The 18,473-nt window shown below is 46.4% G+C and overlaps 1 protein-coding gene across 1 annotated transcript in view; it reads right to left on the bottom strand.

Moving 5' to 3' along the window:
• Nucleotides 1-18,473, bottom strand: part of LOC147117011 (protein mono-ADP-ribosyltransferase PARP14-like) — a 96,671-nt gene that overhangs the window by 10,718 nt on the left and 67,480 nt on the right. Inside the window, exons 13-15 of the mRNA XM_085987561.1 lie at nucleotides 13,761-14,363; nucleotides 9,555-9,709; nucleotides 8,575-8,749 (exon numbers count right to left, since the gene is read on the bottom strand). Coding sequence (XP_085843687.1) covers nucleotides 8,575-8,749; nucleotides 9,555-9,709; nucleotides 13,761-14,363 — 933 coding nt within the window. The remainder of the gene's footprint in view (nucleotides 1-8,574; nucleotides 8,750-9,554; nucleotides 9,710-13,760; nucleotides 14,364-18,473) is intronic.

The following is an 18,473-nucleotide window of genomic DNA, read 5'->3' as shown; positions in this document are numbered from 1 at the left end:
CTGCAGATTGCAGGAAGATATCAATCAGGTGGGCAGAACAGTGGCAAATGGAATTCAATCTGGAGAAGTGTGAGGTAATGCATTTGGGGAGGGCTAACAAGGCAAGGGAATACACTATAAATGGTAGGACACTGAGAAGTGCAGAAGATCAGAGGGACCTTGGAGTGCATGTCCACAGATCCCTGAAGGTAGCAGGACAGGTAGATAAAGTGGTTAAGAAGGCATGCGGGATACTTGCCTTTATTAGCCAAGGCATAGAATATAAGAGCAGGGAGGTTATGCTTGAACTGTGTAAAACACTAGTTAGACTGCAGCTAGAATACTGCGTGCAGTTCTGGTCACCGCATTACAGGAAGGATGTGATTGCACTAGAGGGGGTGCAGAGGAGATTTACGAGGATGTTGCCTGGGCTGGGGAATTTTAGCTATGAGGAAAGATTGGACAGGCTGGGTTTGTTTTCTTTGGAACAGAGGAGGCTGAGGGGAGACCTAATTGAGGTGTATAAAATTATGAGCAACTGAGATAGAGTGGATAGGAAGGGCCTATTTCCCTTAGCAGAAAGGTCAATAACCAGGGGGCATAGATTTAAAGTAATTGGTCGGAAGTTTAGAGGAGATTTGAGGAGAAATGTTTTCACCCAGAGGGTGGTGGGGTCTGGAACTCACTGCCTGAAAGGGTGGGAGAGGCAGAAACCCTCATCACATTTAAAAAGTACTTGGATATGCACTTAAAGTGCCGTAACCTACAAGGCTACGGACCAAGTGCTGGAAAGTGGGATTAGGGTGGATAGCTCTTTGTCGGTCGGTATGGACAAGATGGACTGAATGACCTCCTTCTGCCCTGTAAATTTCTATGATTCTATGATCAGACACCAGCTCCACTAACCTGTTCGCAATTAATTGAATACCCTTAGTGTCCCAGCTCAGTGTAATCCTGAGCAATAACTGCCTGCAGGTTTCAGAAGAGACGCTACTGTAAGAAGCACAGGGAATCTGTCTTCCCCCAGTCTCTCTCTCTCTCCCCCAGTCTCTCTCTCTCTCTCTCTCTCTCTCTCCTCTTTTGATCCTCTCGCTTTTCCCCCAGCCACTAACGGATCCAGTGACCTTCCCCTTACGGAGCTGAGGAAAGCATGGCGGTGCACACCGCAACTGAGGGGTAGTGCGCATGTGTAGCTTCGGTTCTGGGGGAGGTGGGACCAGTACAAAATGGATGGTTTGCACCTGGGCAAGGCCGGGACCGATGTCCTAGGGGGAGTGTTTGCTAATGTTCTGGAGGAGGGTTTAAACTAAAATGGCAGGGGGTTGGGAACCTGAGCGGAGAGACAGAGGAAAGGGAAACAAGGATAAAAGCAAAAGACAGGAAGGAGAAAAACAAAAGTGGCAGGCAGAGAAATCAAGGGTTTAAATCAAACATGGCCACAGTAAATAATAATTCTAAAAGATCTATGAGCGTTAAAAAAACAAGCCTGAAGGCTTTGTGTCTTAATGCAAGGAGCATTCGTAATAAGGTGGATGAATTAGCTGTGCAAATAGAGATAAACGAATATGATATGATTGGGATTACGGAAACATGGCTCCAGGGTGGCCAAGGCTGGGAACTCAATATCCAGGGGTATTCAATATTCAGGAAAGATAGGCAAAAAGGAAAAGGAGGTGGGGTAGCATTGCTGGTTAAAGAGGGGATTAACACAATTGAAAGGAAGGATATTAGCTCTGATGATGTGGAATTTGTATGGGTAGAACTGAAAAATACCAAGGGGCAGAAAACGTTAGTGGGAGTGGTATATAGACCTCCAAACAGTAAGGCGGAGGTTGGGGATGGCATTAAAAGGGAAATTAGAGAAGCGTGCAATAAGGGCACAGCAGTTATCATGGGTGACTTTAATCTACATATAGATTGGGCTAACCAAATTAGTAACAATACTGTGGAGGAGGAATTCCTGGAGTGTATACGGGATGGTTTCCTGGACCAATATGTCGAGGAACCAACTAGAGATCAGGCCATCTTAGACTGGGTATTATGTAATGAGAAAGGATTAATTAGCAATGTTGTTGTGCGAGGCCCCTTGGGTCAGAGCAATCATAATATGATAGAATTCTTCATTAAGATGGAGAGTGAAATAGTTGACTCAGAGACTAGGGTCCTGAATTTAAATATAGGGGACTACGATGGTATGAGGTGCGAGTTGGGTAGGATTGATTGGGGAATGACACTCAAAGGGTTGATGGTGGATGGGCAATGGCAAACATTCAAAGATCGCATTGATGAACTACAGAATTTGTTCATCCCAATTTGGCTTAAAAATAAAACAAAAAGGTGACTCAACCATGGCTAACAAGGGAAATTAGGGATAGCATAAGATCCAAGGAGAGAACATATAAATTGGCCAGAAAAAGCAGTAAACTTGAGGACTGGGAGCAGTTTAGGATTCAACAAAGGAGGACAAAGGGATTAATTAAGAGGGGGAAAATAGAGTATGAGAGTAAGCTTTCAGGGAACATTAAAACTGACTGTAAAAGTTTTTATAGATATGTGAAGAGAAAAAGATTTGTGAAGTCAAGCGTAGGTCCCTTGCAGTCAGAATCAGGGGAATTTATAATGGGGAACAAAGAAATGGCCGACCAATTAAATACATACTTTGGTTCTGTCTTCACAAAGGAGAACACAAATAACCTCCCAGAGATGTTGGGGAACATAGGGTCTAATGACAGGGAGGAACTGATAGAAATCAGTATTTGTAGGGAAATGGTGTTAAGGAAATTGATGGGATTGAGGGCCGATAAATCCCCAGGGCCTGATAATCTACATCCGAGGGTACTTAAGGAAGTGGCCCTAGAAATAGTAGATGCATTGCTGGTCATCTTCCAAAATTCGATAGACTCTGGAACAGTACCCATGGATTGGCGGGTAGCTAATGTAACCCCACTGTTCAAAAAGGGTGGTAGAGAGAAAACAGCGAATTACAGACCGGTAAGCCTGACATCGGTAGTGGGGAAAATGCTAGAGTCTATTATAAAAGATGTAATAGCAGAGCACTTGGAAAAAAGTGACCAGATCGGACAAAGTCAACATGGATTTACAAAAGGTAAATCGTGCTTGACTAATCTACTGGAATTTTGAGAGGATGTAACTGGTAAAATAGATAAGGGAGAACCAGTGGATGTGGTGTATTTGGATTTTCAAAAGGCTTTCGATAAGGTCCCGCATAAGAGATTAGCGTGTAAAATTAAGGCACATGGGATTGGGGGCAAGGTATTGGCTTGAATAGAGAACTGGTTGGCAGACAGAAAGCAGAGTTGGAATAAACGGCTCTTTTTCCGAGTGGCAGGCAGTGACTAGTGGGGTACCGCAGGGATCGGTCCTTGGACCCCAGCTATTCACAATATATATTAATGATCTGGACGAGGGAACTAGATGTAATATCTCCAAGTTTGCAGACGACACAAAGCTGGGTGGGCGTGTGTGCTGTGAGGAGGATACCGAGAAACTCCAGTATGATTTGGACAGGTTGGGTGATTGGGCAGAAGCATGGCAGATGCAATATAACGTGGATAAATGTGAGGTTATCCACTTTGGTGGCGAAAACAGGAAGGCAGATTATTATCTGAATGGCAATAGATTGGGAGAAGGGGAAGTGCAACGAGACCTGGGCGTCCTTGTGCACCGGTCACTGAAGGTAAGCATGCAGGTGCAGCAGGCGGTTAAGAAGGCAAATGGTATGTTGGCCTTCGTAGCAAGAGGGTTTGAGTACAGAAACAAGGATGTCTTGCTGCAGTTGTACAGGGCCTTGGTGAGACCACATCTGGAGTATTGTGTGCAGTTTTGGTCGCCTTATCTGAGGAAGGATGTTCTTGCCATGGAAGGAGTGCAGCGAAGATTCACCAGGCTGATACCTGGGATGGCAGGAATAACGTATGAGGAGAGATTGAGTCGATTGGGCTTGTACTCGCTGGAGTTTAGAAGAGTGAGAGGGGATCTCATCGAAACTTATAAAATTCTAACAGGACTAGACAGACTAGATGCTGGAAGGATGTTCCCGATGGTCGGGGAGTCCAGAACCAGGGGTCACAGTCTAAGGATAAGGGGTAGGCCATTTAGGACAGAGATGAGGAGCAATTTCTTCACCCAGAGAGTGGTGAACCTGTGGAATTCTCTACCAAAGAAGGCAGTAGAGGCCAATTCATTAAATATATTCAAGAAGGAGTTGGATATATTTCTTAAGGCTAAAGGGATCAAGGGATATGGAGAGAAAGCAGGAACAGGGTACTGAATTTGGATGATCAGCCATGATCTCATTGAATGGCGGAGCAGGCTCGAGGGGCCGAATGGCCTACTCCTGCTCCTATCTTCTATGTTTTTTAACAGCGCACATGCACAGAAGGTCGCGAAAATGTTCGTGTGTATAATCAGTGTTGTGTATTAGGCCCCTCCAGCTGCTGTCCAGTCCTCTGCGCAACCTTTCAAATGAAGTGTGCGAGAGCTTTCGAGGGAATAGTGCCACACACTCACTATTCTCTGCATAAAGTTGTTAAATATAAACTCTGTGCAGCTACCCCCTTTTAAGATTTGAGTCCGATTCTAGAGTTTGTGATAATCTTGACTATATTAGCAGAGTTCAATTTATCTGTCCCCTGAAGAATCTCCACTGGATCTTTTCTTCTCCAGAGTAAACAATTTTAGACGCTATAATCTCCTCATAACCTATCATCTTATTTGCCTTTGTAAGTGCAGTCCTACAATGACAACAATCTCGATGTTTGCCCAGCTATTAAACAAGAACAACTTGTATTTATATAGCGCCTTTAACGTAGCAAAATGTCTCAAGGCGCTTCACAGGAGTATTTTAAGACAAAAAATTTGACACCGAGTCACATAAGGAGAAATATGGACAGGTGACCAAAAGCTTGGTCAAAGAGGTAGGTTTTAAGGAACGTCTTAAAGGAGGAAAGCGAGGTAGCGAGGCGGAGAGGTTTAGGCAGGGAATTCCAGAGCTTAGGGCCTCGGCAACAGAAGGCACGGTCACCAATGGTTGAGTGATTATAATCAGGGATGCTCAAGAGGGCAGAATTGGAGGAGCGCAGATATCTCGGGGGGTTGTGGGGCTGCAGGAGATTACAGAGATAGGGAGGGGCGAGGCCATGGAGGGATTTGAAAACAAGGATGAGAATTTTGAAATCGAGCCGTTGCTTAACCGGGAGCCAATGTAGGTCAGCGAGCACAGGGGTGATGGGCGAATGGGACTTGGGGCGAGTTAGGATACGGGCAGCTGAGTTTTGGATGACCTCAAGTTTACATAGGGTAGAACATGGGAGGTCAGCCAGGAGTGCATTGGAATAGTCGAGTCTAGAGGTAACAACGGCATGGATGAGGGTTTCAACAGCGGATGAGCTGAGGCAAGGGCGGAGACGGGCGATGTTACGGAGGTGGAACGAGGCGGTTTTAGTTATGCTGCAGATATGTGGTTGGAAGCTCATTTCAGGGTCAAACCAAAGTTGTGAACAGTGTGGTTCAGCGTCAGGGAGAGGGATGGAGTCAGTGGCTAGGGAACGGAGTTTGTGGCGGGAACCGAAAACAATGGCTTTGATCTTCCTAATATTTACTCTTCATTCTGTAATTATATTTCACAATTCCTCACTCTACGAATGTATGTCATCTTTCACATTCTATTACTTTCGTCCATCATCCAGTGATTAAAAAGCACCCAATAAGTGAGACCGTTAAAATTTTGCATTTTGATAGATTCACATTATAGTGTTACCATTCCCCCCCTCCTTACCGCAACTCCCAAAGTTTCCTTGCTCCGCTTCATAGTTATTTTCAATCAAAGTGCCCTCTTTATGTTGCAGTGTGATTTCTGGGTTTCCCTGGAGGGGGTGTGAAGCAGGGTGTTCACTGCAATAGGCACAGGCTCCATGATGTCATGGTAATGGTCTGGGAAGGGGAGTTCCCAGCCTTCTTCCCTCAGCTTGTCCTTTTAGCCACGGAGCACCCAGATGCAGGTGTGCATCATGAAGCTGGTATTGGGGGCTTACACTGTTTGCTAAGGGAATTGGGGGAGGAGATAGGGGAAGCGCTTGCCATAATATTCCAATCTTCCCTAGATGCGGGGGAGCTGCCTGAGGATTGGAAAGTGGCAAATGTGACACCATTGTTCAAGAAAGGGTGCAAGAACAATCCTAGTAGCTACAGGCTGGTCTGTTTAACATCAGTGGTGGGTAAAGTTTTAGAAACAATAATCAAGGAAAAAAGTAATGGGCACTTGGAGAGGTTTATGCTAATTAGGGACAGCCAACACGGATTTGTAAAAGGAGATCATGTTTGACTAATCTAATTGAATTTTTTGACGAAGTAACAGGGAGGATAGATGAAGGGAATGCAATGGATGCAGTCTACATGGATTTTAGGAAGGCGTTTGACCCTGAAGGTGACAGGACAAAATGAGAGAGTGGTTAGCAAAGTATATGGGATCTTGGGCTTCATAAATAGAGGTATTGAGTACAAAAGTAGAGAAGTTATGCTGAACCTTTATAAAGCATTGGTTAGGCCACAACTGGAGTATTGTGTCCAGTTCTGGTCACCATACTTTAGGAAGGAGGTGAAGGCCCTTGAGATGGTGCACAGGAGATTTACCAGAATGGTTCCGGGGATGGGGGATCTTAGCTACAAGGACAGGTTGGAGAAGCTGGATTTGTTTTCATTAGAGCAAAGGAGGTTGAGGGGTGATTTGATAGAGGTGTACAAGATTATGACGTGTTTGGATAGGCTAGACAGGGAAAGGCTGTTCCCACTAGTTGATGGTACAAAGACTAGGGGACACAGATTTAAGGTTTTGGGCAAGAGATACAGGGGGGATGTGAGGAAAAACTTTTTTACACAGCGAGTGGCAAGGACCTGGAACTCGCTGCCGACGGAAGTGGTGGAAGCGGACACACAATGTTTTCAAGGGGAGACTGGATAGGCACTTGAGGGAAATAAACTTGCAGGGCTACGGGGATAGAGCAAGGGAATGGGACTGACTGGATTGCTCTGCAGAGAGCCGGCACGGACTCGATGGGCCGAATGGCCTCCTTCTGTGCTGTTATGACTCTATGGCATCAAAACCTCCTTAGATTGGAGCATCTGAGGCCACCTCACCATAAACTGAGGAAGATGCTTAAGGTACATTTAAAGTTTTTTTTGCAGTTTCCAAGATGTTTGAGCCTTGGGCAGTCAGAAAGTCCTGATGCAGGCACCCAGAATGAAGCTGCAGGGCTATCAGGCTATCAGCTGCACTTCAGCTTTCTGCCCTGCTTTCCAGTGCTGACCCCAGTTTGGGACAGACATGTGCCAAGGGTTTAGGACTTAATGGCTTAGGACAGTAAATTCAGGAACACCGAGACCTCAACTGGTAAAGCCCACTTTGATTGCACTGCTCCTGTACAGTGCTGGGATTGAACGGGGTCTAGAAAATCAGCCCCATAAAATTCAAGTCACATTTATCTTCATGGGGAATTCCTGATGGCTATATAAAGGTCTATCAACACGAGCTCATTTCCATTTCCAAGGCATACTGCTTCAATGAAATGCAGTAACATTTGAACTTGCCCTCTTGAAGAATACTAGATGGATCAGAAAAAATCCAACTCTTTAGGGATCTTGTAGCAGTGGAAATGGAGGCCTAGAAATTAGGTATAGCCCCGCCAGGTCTTTAGCGCCCGAAATTTAGCGCTCGGCCGGATTCCCATAGCGCCCGCCTGAAATTCAGTTGCGCCGCCCCAACACGGAGGCAGGCGCTATTGGAGGGTTTGGCCGCCTCGTTTGGGGCGAAGAATGTCAGTTTCAGGCGTCCAGCTGCCGCTGCGGCACCCGATGCGGTGCGGCAGGCTGGGGTACTGCAGGCCTCCTCCTTCTCTTAAGGAGGAGCTGCCTGCAGCCGTGAGATCACCGCTGGATTCCCCCGGCAAATGAGCCCGGCACCACGGAGAAGTGCCGGGCTCGCGGGAGTGACACACCAATGCCGCGGGGGGGTGGTGCAGGAGTCCGGGGAGGGAGGTGCGGCCAGGCGGCCGCCGGGAAAGCGGCCGGCCGCCCCTCCACCTTTATGCGCCGGCCTCTCGGAGCTGCAAGGCACCGTTTTGCAAACGCTGTTTGCGGCCGCCACGGGAGAGGCGGCCGCAACTGAATTTGGCGGTCGGACCGGAATTGCATTGGAACTGGGGCGCTGCGCACACCGATGACGTCATCGGTGCCGGCGCAGCGCTACCGGCTAACGTCGATGTTACGGACCAACTGAATTTCGGGCGCGAAAAAACTTCCGGCGCAAACCACTCTATAGCCCATAAGTGGGCGCAAACGCGACTGAATTTCTAGGCCGGAATGTTTAATTTTTATAGTCCAAGCGAACCTACTGTATGGTTTGGGGAAACATAATAAGCGATCTTTCTCAAAACCCAACGTAACCCTGATAAGCATACGCATTAATAAAGGTTCTGCTTCTGTGCTCCTGGCACAGCGTTTCACCTGCCGGAGCGCATACTAGAATATCATGCAGGTGCAGCCCAAGATTATCTAGCCATTGGTGTATGAAATACCTACCATTTAAACCACAGTAGCTCCTGTTAAAACCATCTACATTGATCTTAGAACATAGGTCTGGGGAAGTTCCATGGTAAAGAAGTTTTTCATTCTGCTGATGTGGTCTCTGTCTGTTCATTTCATTTCTTTTAGCAACATACAGTCGCCAAAGAGTGGGATTCTGAATCCGTGTGATCTGCAGTCAATCAAATACAGTGATTGTTTTAGTAGTATATTTGTGAAAAGCCATCGGCTAATGTCACACAGAACTATAATATTATGAAGTTAACAACTGGCAGACCAGTGCACATCCAAATCTGAATACGGGCAGTGAGACATGAGTATAAGTTATGTAAACATAGAATTAGGTGCTTAGAACATACCACTTTTAACAGAGTCGTTGACCTCTGGAATAAGTTGCTGGCAGATGTGCTGAGTGTGGATTTGCTGCAAGCATTCAAAGGGAAGCTATCCACTAAAATCCCAGATCTCCTTCTTGCTCCATCACCTCATGTTGTCAATTAATATGTAATCCACAATTCTACTTATTTTATTTAAACTCATGATTTTACACTTAACTGTGTTTAATAACCTAGCCTATCCAGATCTCTCTGGATTATCAAATTGAAATAATAGCCTAATTTTTCTGCACATCAAGTTGACATGAATCAATAATAATCACAATATTAATTAAATCATAAGCTAAATAATATGCATTTTCCAGTAGAGGTCACTCACTTCCTATGTTACAACAGTGACTACACTTCAAAAAGTACTTCATTGGCTGTAAAGCGCTTTGGGATGTCTGGTGGTCATGAAAGGCGCTATATAAATGCAAGTCTGTCTTTTCTTCATTAGTAGTAAGAACCCTACCCAATTTCCCCCGCTCTCTAGCCAATGGATACTGAGACCAACTGTAAAGGTTAGATTCAGAGAGGCTATATTTGTACCTTTAAATCATTTTTGCTAACATTGTATTTAGGAAAGATATCAATGCTTACTGCATCAATTTTAAATGTTGGTGTGGTTGCCAAGTTTCCCAATGTGTTCACAAAGCCATCAGCTACTTCTTGGTATTCTGAGGAGTCAGGTTTCAGATTCTTTTCAGAGACCGTGGTTTGGTTTTCTCCAATCTCCCAGGTATTTGGAAGTTCATCTGAAATGACAGTAGAGTTTGGTAAAAGCATTCTATTTGAGCAGATGCTTATCTTAAGTAATAACGAACACTACTATAACAGGACCGTTAGTTTAACATTCTTCAATTCAACTACCTAGATACAAGTCCTGTAGTATATGTTTAGTTTGTTTGAGTCAGTTTATTCAAGAAAAGAAAATAATATAATTGAATGCTTATCATGAGAAATTGATGATAAAGGTTATAGTCACATGTACTCATTGCTTCTTTTATTGTTGCCCTTTCACTTTCTACTGCGATGTGACACTCAGCAGAAAGTAAAAAGCTAATGGTGGGTAGCAAGGGCACATATTTGTAACTAGAACTTCTACTTCATGGGTTTCTAGTGTACAACAAAAAATGTTAGGTTTACATATAATCTTAATTTTGTGAAATAAATTCAACCTAAACATAGAAATAGAATATTGACATCTTCACATGATACAGAAATGGCTGGGGACACTGACCCTTTAAGAAATTCATGCTTGTACAGTCAGTGACTCTCTCCCTCCCTCCACTCCTCCCCCCTCGGCATATAAGCTGGCCGAGTCCTGAAGGACATAGCTGCCAGTCTGGGCCTGCGACAGGTGCTGAGAGAACCAACATGAGGGAAAAACCTATCTAGCCTATTCTCACCAATCTAGTTATTACAGATGCATCTGTCCATGACAGCATTGGTAGAGTGACCACTGCACAGTTATTGTGGAGACGAAGTCCCATCTTCACACTAAGGACATTACCTGTGTGGCACTACCACCATGCTAAATGGGATAGATTCAGAACAGATCTAGCAGCTCAAAACTGGGCATCTATGAGGCGCTGTGGGCCATCAGCAGCGGAATTGTATTCCACAACAATCTGTAACCTCATGGCCCGGCATATCCCTCACTGTACCATTACCACCAAGCCAGGGGACCAACCTTGGTTCAATAAGGAGTGTAGAAGAGCATGCTAGGAGCAGCACCAGGCGTACCTAAAAATGCAGTGCCAACCTGGGGAAGCTGCAACACAGGACTACATGCATGCTAAAAAGTGGAAGCAGCATGCTATCAAAAGAGCTAAGTGATCCCACAATCAACAGATCAGATCAAAGCTCTGCAGTCCTGTCACATCCAGTCGTGAATGGTGGTGGACTATTAAACAACTAAAGGGAGGAGGAGGCTCCATGAATATCCCCATCCTCAATGATGGTGGAGCCCAGCACGTGAATGCAAAAGACAAGGCTGAAGCGTTTGCAACCATCTTGAGCCAGAAGTGCCGAGTGGATGATCTATATCGGCCTCCTCCTGAGGTCCCCACCACCACAGAAGCCAGTCTTCAGCCAATTCGATTCACTCCACGTGATATCAAGAAACGGCTGAGTGCACTGGACACAGCAAAGGCTGTGGGCTCCGACAACATCCCGGCTGTTGTGCTGAAGACTTGTGTTCCAGATCTAGCCGCGCCTCAAGCCAAGCTGCTCCAGTACAGCTATAACACTGGCAGCTATCTGACAATGTGGAAAACTGCCCAGGTATGTCCTGTCCACAAAAAGTAGGACAAATCCAATCCGACCAATTACCGCCCCATCAGTCTACTCTCAATCATCAGCAAAGTGATGGAAGGTGTTGATAGTGCTATCAAGCAGCACTTACTCACCAATAACCTGCTCACTGATGCCCAGTTTGGATTCTGCCAGGACCACTCGGCTCCAGACCTCATTACAGCCTTAGTCCAAACATGAATTCCAGAGGTGAGGTGAGGTGAGAGTGACAGCCTATGACATCAAGGCAGCATTTGACTGAGTGCGGCATCAAGGAGCCTTAGTAAAACTGAAGTCAATGGGAATCGGGGGTAAAACTCTCCACTGGCTGGAGTCAGACCTAGCACAAAGGAAGATGGTTGTGGTGGTTGGAGGTCAATCATCACAGCCCCAGGACATTGCTGCAGGAGTTCCTCAGGGCAGTGTCCTAGGCCCAACCATCTTCAGTTGATTCATCAATGACCTCCCCTCTATCATAAGATCAGAAGTGGGGATGACTGCGCAGTGTTCAGTGCCTTTCGCAACTCCTCAGATAATGAAGCAGCCCGTGCCCACATGCAGCAAAACCTGGACAACATTCAGGCTTGGGCTGATAAGTGGTAGGTAACATTCATGCCACACAAGTGCCGGGCAATGACTATCTCCAAAAAGCGAGCATCTAACCACCGCCCCTTGACATTCAACGGCATTACCACTGCCGAATCCCCCACCATCAATATCCTGGGGGTCACCACTGACCAGAAACTTAACTGGACCAGCCACATCAATACTGTGGCAACAAGAGCAGGTCAGAGGCTGGGTATTCTGCAGCGAGTGTCTCACCTCCTGACTCCCCAAAGCCTTTCCACCATCTAAAAGGCACATGTAAAGAGTGTGATGGAATACTCTCCACTTGCCTGGAAGAGTGCAGCTCCGCAACACTCAAGAAGCTCGACAACATCCAAGACAAAGCAGCCCGCTTGATTGTCACCCCATCTGCCACCTTAAACATTCACTCCCTCCACCACCGGCGTACCGTAGCTGCAGTGTGTACCATTTACGAGATGCACTGCAGCAACTCGCCAAGGCTTCTTTGGTAGCACCTCTCAAACCCGCAACCTCTACCACCTAGAAGGACAAAGGCAGCAGGTGCATGGGAACACCATCACCTCCAAGTTCCCCTCCAAGTCACATACCATCCTGACTTGGAAGTATATTGCCGTTCCTTCATTGTCACTGGATCAAAATCCTGGAACTCCCTCCCTAACAGCACTGTGAGAGTACCTTCACCACATGGACTGCAGCGGCTCACCACCACCTTCTCAAGGGCTAGGGGTGGACAATAAATGCTGGCCTTGCCAGTGACACCCACATCCCGTGAACAATTTTTTTTTTTAAATCCCTTGTACTGAGCTCTGCTCTTACTTCATTGCCGAGGAAAGGCAGCAGTGAGGTCCTCAAGAAATATCAAAGTCCTAAAATATAATAATTCAATAAAAAAGTAGAATTGCTCTAAGACAGATCACCTCAGGTACAAGCGGTAGCTTTGAATGTGGAGGTTGAAATTCATTCAAAGAATGAAGACTACATGTGCTGTAGGTAATCTAACATTCTTTCTCACTTGCTGAATATACACATACAAATAGCATCGGTCTTTATATATGCAGCCAATCATTGTGTGATTAAAAACTGCAATACTTTGGAGCTACATAAATACAGTTTTAAATGTACTTGTTCTACATAATCACAGACACACACATGCAGCAGACCATGCTTTGTTTAACACAAAAGATGAAATTAATGTAAAGAGTATAAAAAAAAGAATTGATCCCTTTGTACCACTTTTTATTCCTACAGCATTGTAAATTGTATGCCTTGCATATCTGCTGCAAATTTCTGGTACAGCTCACAGTATAACATTACTAAGTTTTGAGCTAGTAACATCCCAAGACTGCCAATCTGCACTAACAGGTCAACTGGAAGAAATTATGCTCTGGTCTGAAAAAAACATCAAACCTGCTCCAGTGAAGAGTTGGCACAGACACAGTGGACTGAATGGGTTCCTTACTATGGTCCTATGATCCTTTGTTAATTTCTAGTAACAACTTTTATTTTCCTTACATTCACGCCATCTGGTAAACAAGATGTTGTGTTCTGGCATGTTTGTGATTCATGCAAGAAACCGATATTTATAGCAAAACAATTTATCAATCCATTTCAAAAGCAAATTATTTTCACATTCATACATTCTTTGTAAAATTGAATGCATCACTTTCATAGAATATGTATTAAAATTCTGTCAAGAGCTTTTACATATGAAAATACTTTTATCTTCATCTGACTACTGTATTTTGTATTAAAAAGTTTCAAATGATGAACGCACTTTAATTTTTAAATATACATTTAGATCACTAGTGTGCGATCTATAAAAGTAGCCTATAGTTTATACATTTAAATTAACTGTTAAAAAAGTTATACCTGTAAGTTACCCTTATTGTTGATCAAAATATCTATTAAATGGTGGTTACCTACCCTCAGAACATAATCTGCGATAGATGACAAAAGAAGTTCCATCAGAGTCAGTTAATGTCAATTTCTGAAAGTCAATCACACAATAATCTCCTCCTTCCATCTTCAATTTTACTTCATTTTCTTTCCCATTGTAAGCCTTTTCAAGGTGAGCATTTACTGTTGGATTGAAGGTTTCCCAATGATCTTCCGTTTTGAATTTCCAGCACACCTTTTCCATAATAAGCATACCTTCATGCAATGCGAGTTCTCTTTCGCCTATGTTATGACACACCTTAAAAATAACATCTTGAACAGAACATATATCAGTTACACATCCAGATAAAAATATTCCCTCTTTTGTAAAATGGTAGAATACATGCATGGATTTGCAACACTCTGCTATTTCTTCATGGTCTTCTTCAGTAAATTTCTCAAAAGGTATTCCCACGGGCATTATTTTTTCCAAGTGTTCTTTAGTTGCTAGTTTTTGAATATCAGCCCAGGCTTTTTGAATATTTTCTTCCTTCATGGAGTAAATTTGAAACTTCACTGGCTTCACGGAGTGCTGTGGCATCTCAGTAGTATCTTCAGAGGATTGGTTTCCACGGAGCCAATTGATACACTCTGAAACAAAACATTTACAAACAACTAACAATCGTTAGAATAAAATAAACGAACCCGATTTAAATTTTTTTTAAAGTAATATGTATCATTTTTTAAAACTTTGTTCTTGGGCTATGGGTGGCATTAAGAAACCTGCATTTTATTACCCCTCCCTCGTTGCCCTAAGCCAGTGGTGATGGCCCTTCCATTTGTAGAACTTGTTTTTACAACTGTGTGGCTTGCTAGGCCACTTCATAGGGCATTAAGAATCAAGCACATCTTCTTCTGCTTAGGCAGTTCCTCGGAACCGAGGATGATTTGCTTCCACATTAAAAATGAGTTCTCAGGTGACTGATGAGTCCAATGCGGGACCTACAGTCTCTGTCACAGGTGGGGCAGACGCTGGTTGAAGGGGCGGGTGGGTGGAGTGCTTGGGTTGACGTGCACTCCTTGCGCTGCCTGCGCTTGGCTTCTGCTTGCTCCCGGCGAAGAGACTTGAGGTGTTCAGCGCCTTCCTGGGTGCTTCTCCTCCACTTTGTGCGGTCTTGGGCCAGGGATTCCCAGGTGTCGGTGGGGATGTTACATTTTTTCAAGGAGGCTTTGAGGGTGTCCTTGAAGCGTTTCCTCTGCCCACCTGGGGCTCTCTTGCCGTGTCAGAGTTCTGAGTAGAGCGCTTGTTTTGGGAGTCTCGTATCGGGCATGTGGACAATGTGACCCGTCCATCGGAGCTGATTGAGCGTGGTCAAAGTTTCGATGCTGGGGATGTTGGCCTGAACAAGAACACTGACGTTGGTACACCTATCCTGCCAATGGATTTGCAGGATCTTGCGGAGGCAGCATTGGTGGTACCTCTCCAGTGCTTTGAGGTGCCTGCTGTACATGGTCCATGTCTCTGAGGCATACAGCAGGGCGGGTATCACTGCTGCTCTGTAGACCATGAGCTTAGTTCCGGGTTTGAGGTCCTGGTCTTCAAACACTCTCTTCCTCAGGCAACCGAAGGCTGCACTGGCACACTGAAGGCGGTGTTGGACTTCGTTGTCGACGTCTACCCTTGTTGACAGTAGGCTCCCGAGGTATGGAAAGTGGTCCACGTTGTCCAAGGCCTTGCCATGGATTTTGATAATCAGGGGGCAGTACTGTGTGGCGGGGGCAGGTTGGTAGAGGACCTTTGTCTTACGGATGTTTAGTGTAAGGCCCATGCTCTCATACGCTTCAAGAATCAAGCACATAGTATGGATTAGAGTCACTTGTAGGCCAGATTGGGTAGTGGTGGCAAGTTCGCTTTTTTGAAGGACATTGGTGAAGCAGTTGGAATTTTACAACAATTTGGTTGCTTTCATGGTCATTTTTTTTCTGATGTTAATCCATCTACGACCGGATTTATTAAGTTCAATTGAATAATTTTGAACTCACGACCTTCTGATTCCTATGTTTAGAACCATGCTACACTATCACAAAAGATCACCCGATCAAGCTGCGGGCCACCATGAAGAGTGTAACATTCCAGGACAGCACATTATTCCCCACCCCCACTTACCCCAAGGTTGCGGTCCTAAGCTCTCCCATTGCTTCCATAATGACTGCCATGACTGGGACTTCAGGCACTTCGGTCTTCAATCCACTGTAGTATAGCGACCCAAGATTACAGATTGGTTTGAAGGCTGGATAATGGGCCTGAAGTTTCAGGTCTCTTTTTACAGTTCTTCTATGTGAGAGAGTCGCTTAAAGGAGAGCGGAGATGGGCTGCAGCAGGCCTCAAGGCAGTAAAGCTTTGCCCAAGTATCTATATGTGAAATATTGTGCTCGACGTGTGTTGTCTGAACCATTTTGATGGGAATCAAAAATGACTGCAAAAAAGGCCATTATCCCCTGTGGCTACACATTATGGCCCCGATTTTCCCGAAGGTGCGGGGAATTGTCGGGTTCCCCAAATGTCGGCTTCCGACCCGAATCTAAATGGGTCAGCCAGCTGCACGCAATTTTCCCTCAATTGGCCAATTAATTTCCAGCGTGTAGGTACCCTTGCTAAGTTTCCAGTCAGAAAGCCCCACAGTATGATGTCATCATTCGTGGTGCTTTTAAAGTCTCCAGCAAGCTTCTCAACCTCTGCAGGCTTCCCAACCAGTTGTACCGAATGGCAGAGGAGCCTGCACCAGCTGCTGCCAGCGGCAGAGGCCGAGCTGCCGCCAAATTTGATGAGACCTCATTGCAGACATTGGTGGATGGGGTTAAGGCCCACAGGGAGGTCCGCTTCCCTAGCTCAGGGAGGAAGAGGCCTCCCAAAGAGACCAAGGCTGCATGGATGGAGATGGCTGCAGAGGTCAACTCTCAGGGAGTCACCCGTTGGACCTGGATGCAGTGCAGGAAGCGCTTCCATGACCTTCACCGTACAGGAAAAGTAAGTATGACGTTTCCATCACCCTCAACCTGATCCCCATTGCCTTTCCCCAACAGCACTCAGCTTCAGCAATCACTTCCTCCACATCCCACTTCACAGTCACATCCATGCACCCTTACCCATTCCCTCTCTCTCTCTATGCTCACATTCACATAACTATTCCACCATGCAGCCCTCACACTGCCTCTCACTCTGATGCTTGGAACACAACTGACAACACACAGGGAGGGCCATTGGTCTTGCAGCCTCACACCATCTTAGTCTCCTTCTAAGTATCTATGCTATGCAATCTCTACACTCACTCCTGCACTCTCACTCAAACTCCACTTGTCTCCCTCATTTCAGGAAAAGAGAGCTCACAATAGGAGAGAGCGAGCGAGGGCTGGAGGAGGACTACCTTCAATCGCCCACCTGACCCCCTGGGAGGAAGCAGTGATGGAGATTGCTGGGGCTGACGTGGCTGCGGAAGCTGGGGCAGGAGAGACAGGAGCAAGCCTGCAAGCTGGTGACAGAATAGTTTCCCATTTCTCTCACTGACATAGCATGAGTCGCTGATATGATTCTGAAGCTACATCATTTGGACTTACGAGCATCTACCAAATCCAATGCGCAAGTAGCCTTGGCATCACATCTCTAACTCTTTCCTTTACTCCCCCACAGGACCATCCGGAGCCCCCGTCGCCACTGCCGAGGAGGAAGAGGCTTTGCAGCCAGACTCCTCAGAGGAAGCTGCAGCCTCTGAGGGCGCAGCGTCAGCAGAAGTAAGCGCACCCAGCACCAGCGCAGACACTCACACCTCGGGGGGGCCTTCGGGACATAGAGTGGTGTTGTCACCTGGTGTTTCACAGCTCACAAGTGAGCATCAGCAGATTGTGGAGACAGGGACAGCAGTGGAGAGTCCTCGTCAGAGGGCGCAGGCCTCTGCCAGCTCAGCTCAGCTGCATGTCGACCCGATGCCTCTGTGTCCATCCGCAAGAGAAGAGGTGATGGATCTCCATGCACAGATGCAGGAGTCTCGGGCAGGTTTTGGCTCCAGGGTCGCTGCGAGTGTGGAGCGAATGGAGGAGTCCATGGCGAGCATGAGCACAGTCTTATTGGAGTCATTGGCGCATGAAAGCATCACCACGGAAAGGATGGCTACCTCCATGGTAAGGCTGGCTGCGGCCGAGGAGAGGAGGGCTGCGGCCGAGGAGAGGAGGGCTGCGGCCGAGGAGAGGAGGGCTGCGGCCGAGGAGGAGCTTAGTCGCCAGGGTATCGAAAACATGGTGAGTGCTCAGAATAGAATGTCATCTCTTGAGGAGCGATGGGCATCTATTGAGCACCGAAACCAGACCTTCATGGAAATCCCTCTGAGCAGGACTTCCAGTGCAGAGACGGGTCCCCAAGGCCCCCTTGATGTGCAGCAAGGTGCTCTCCAGCCACTTGCAGGCACTGAGGGGGAGCTGACCCATGAGAGGGAGGTTGTTGGCACACCTCAAGGAAGTGGGGGCTCCTCTCCACGCGCTCACACTTCCATGCCACTTCAGAGCCCTCGGTCAGAGCCCCGCTGGAGTCCACACCCAAGTGAGATAGGAGTCTCAACCCCTGCACAACTGCAGGAGCAGCAGACTGCTGGCGAGCCCTCACAGGCTCGCTACCCCAGAGGACGCCCGCCAAAGTTGTCGAGACAGGAGTAACAGGAAAGTGAGCAAGGGGCCTCCACATCTGCTGAAGCCACAGGGGTACCACTACGT

This window comes from Somniosus microcephalus, chromosome 5 (assembly GCF_052327205.1).
Source record: "Somniosus microcephalus isolate GS21.2 chromosome 5, FLI_Smic_1.0, whole genome shotgun sequence".
NCBI classification, from domain to species: Eukaryota; Metazoa; Chordata; class Chondrichthyes; order Squaliformes; family Somniosidae; genus Somniosus; species Somniosus microcephalus.
The sequence above is the reverse complement of the archived record's forward strand: the minus strand, read 5'-3'. Positions and strand labels throughout refer to the sequence as shown.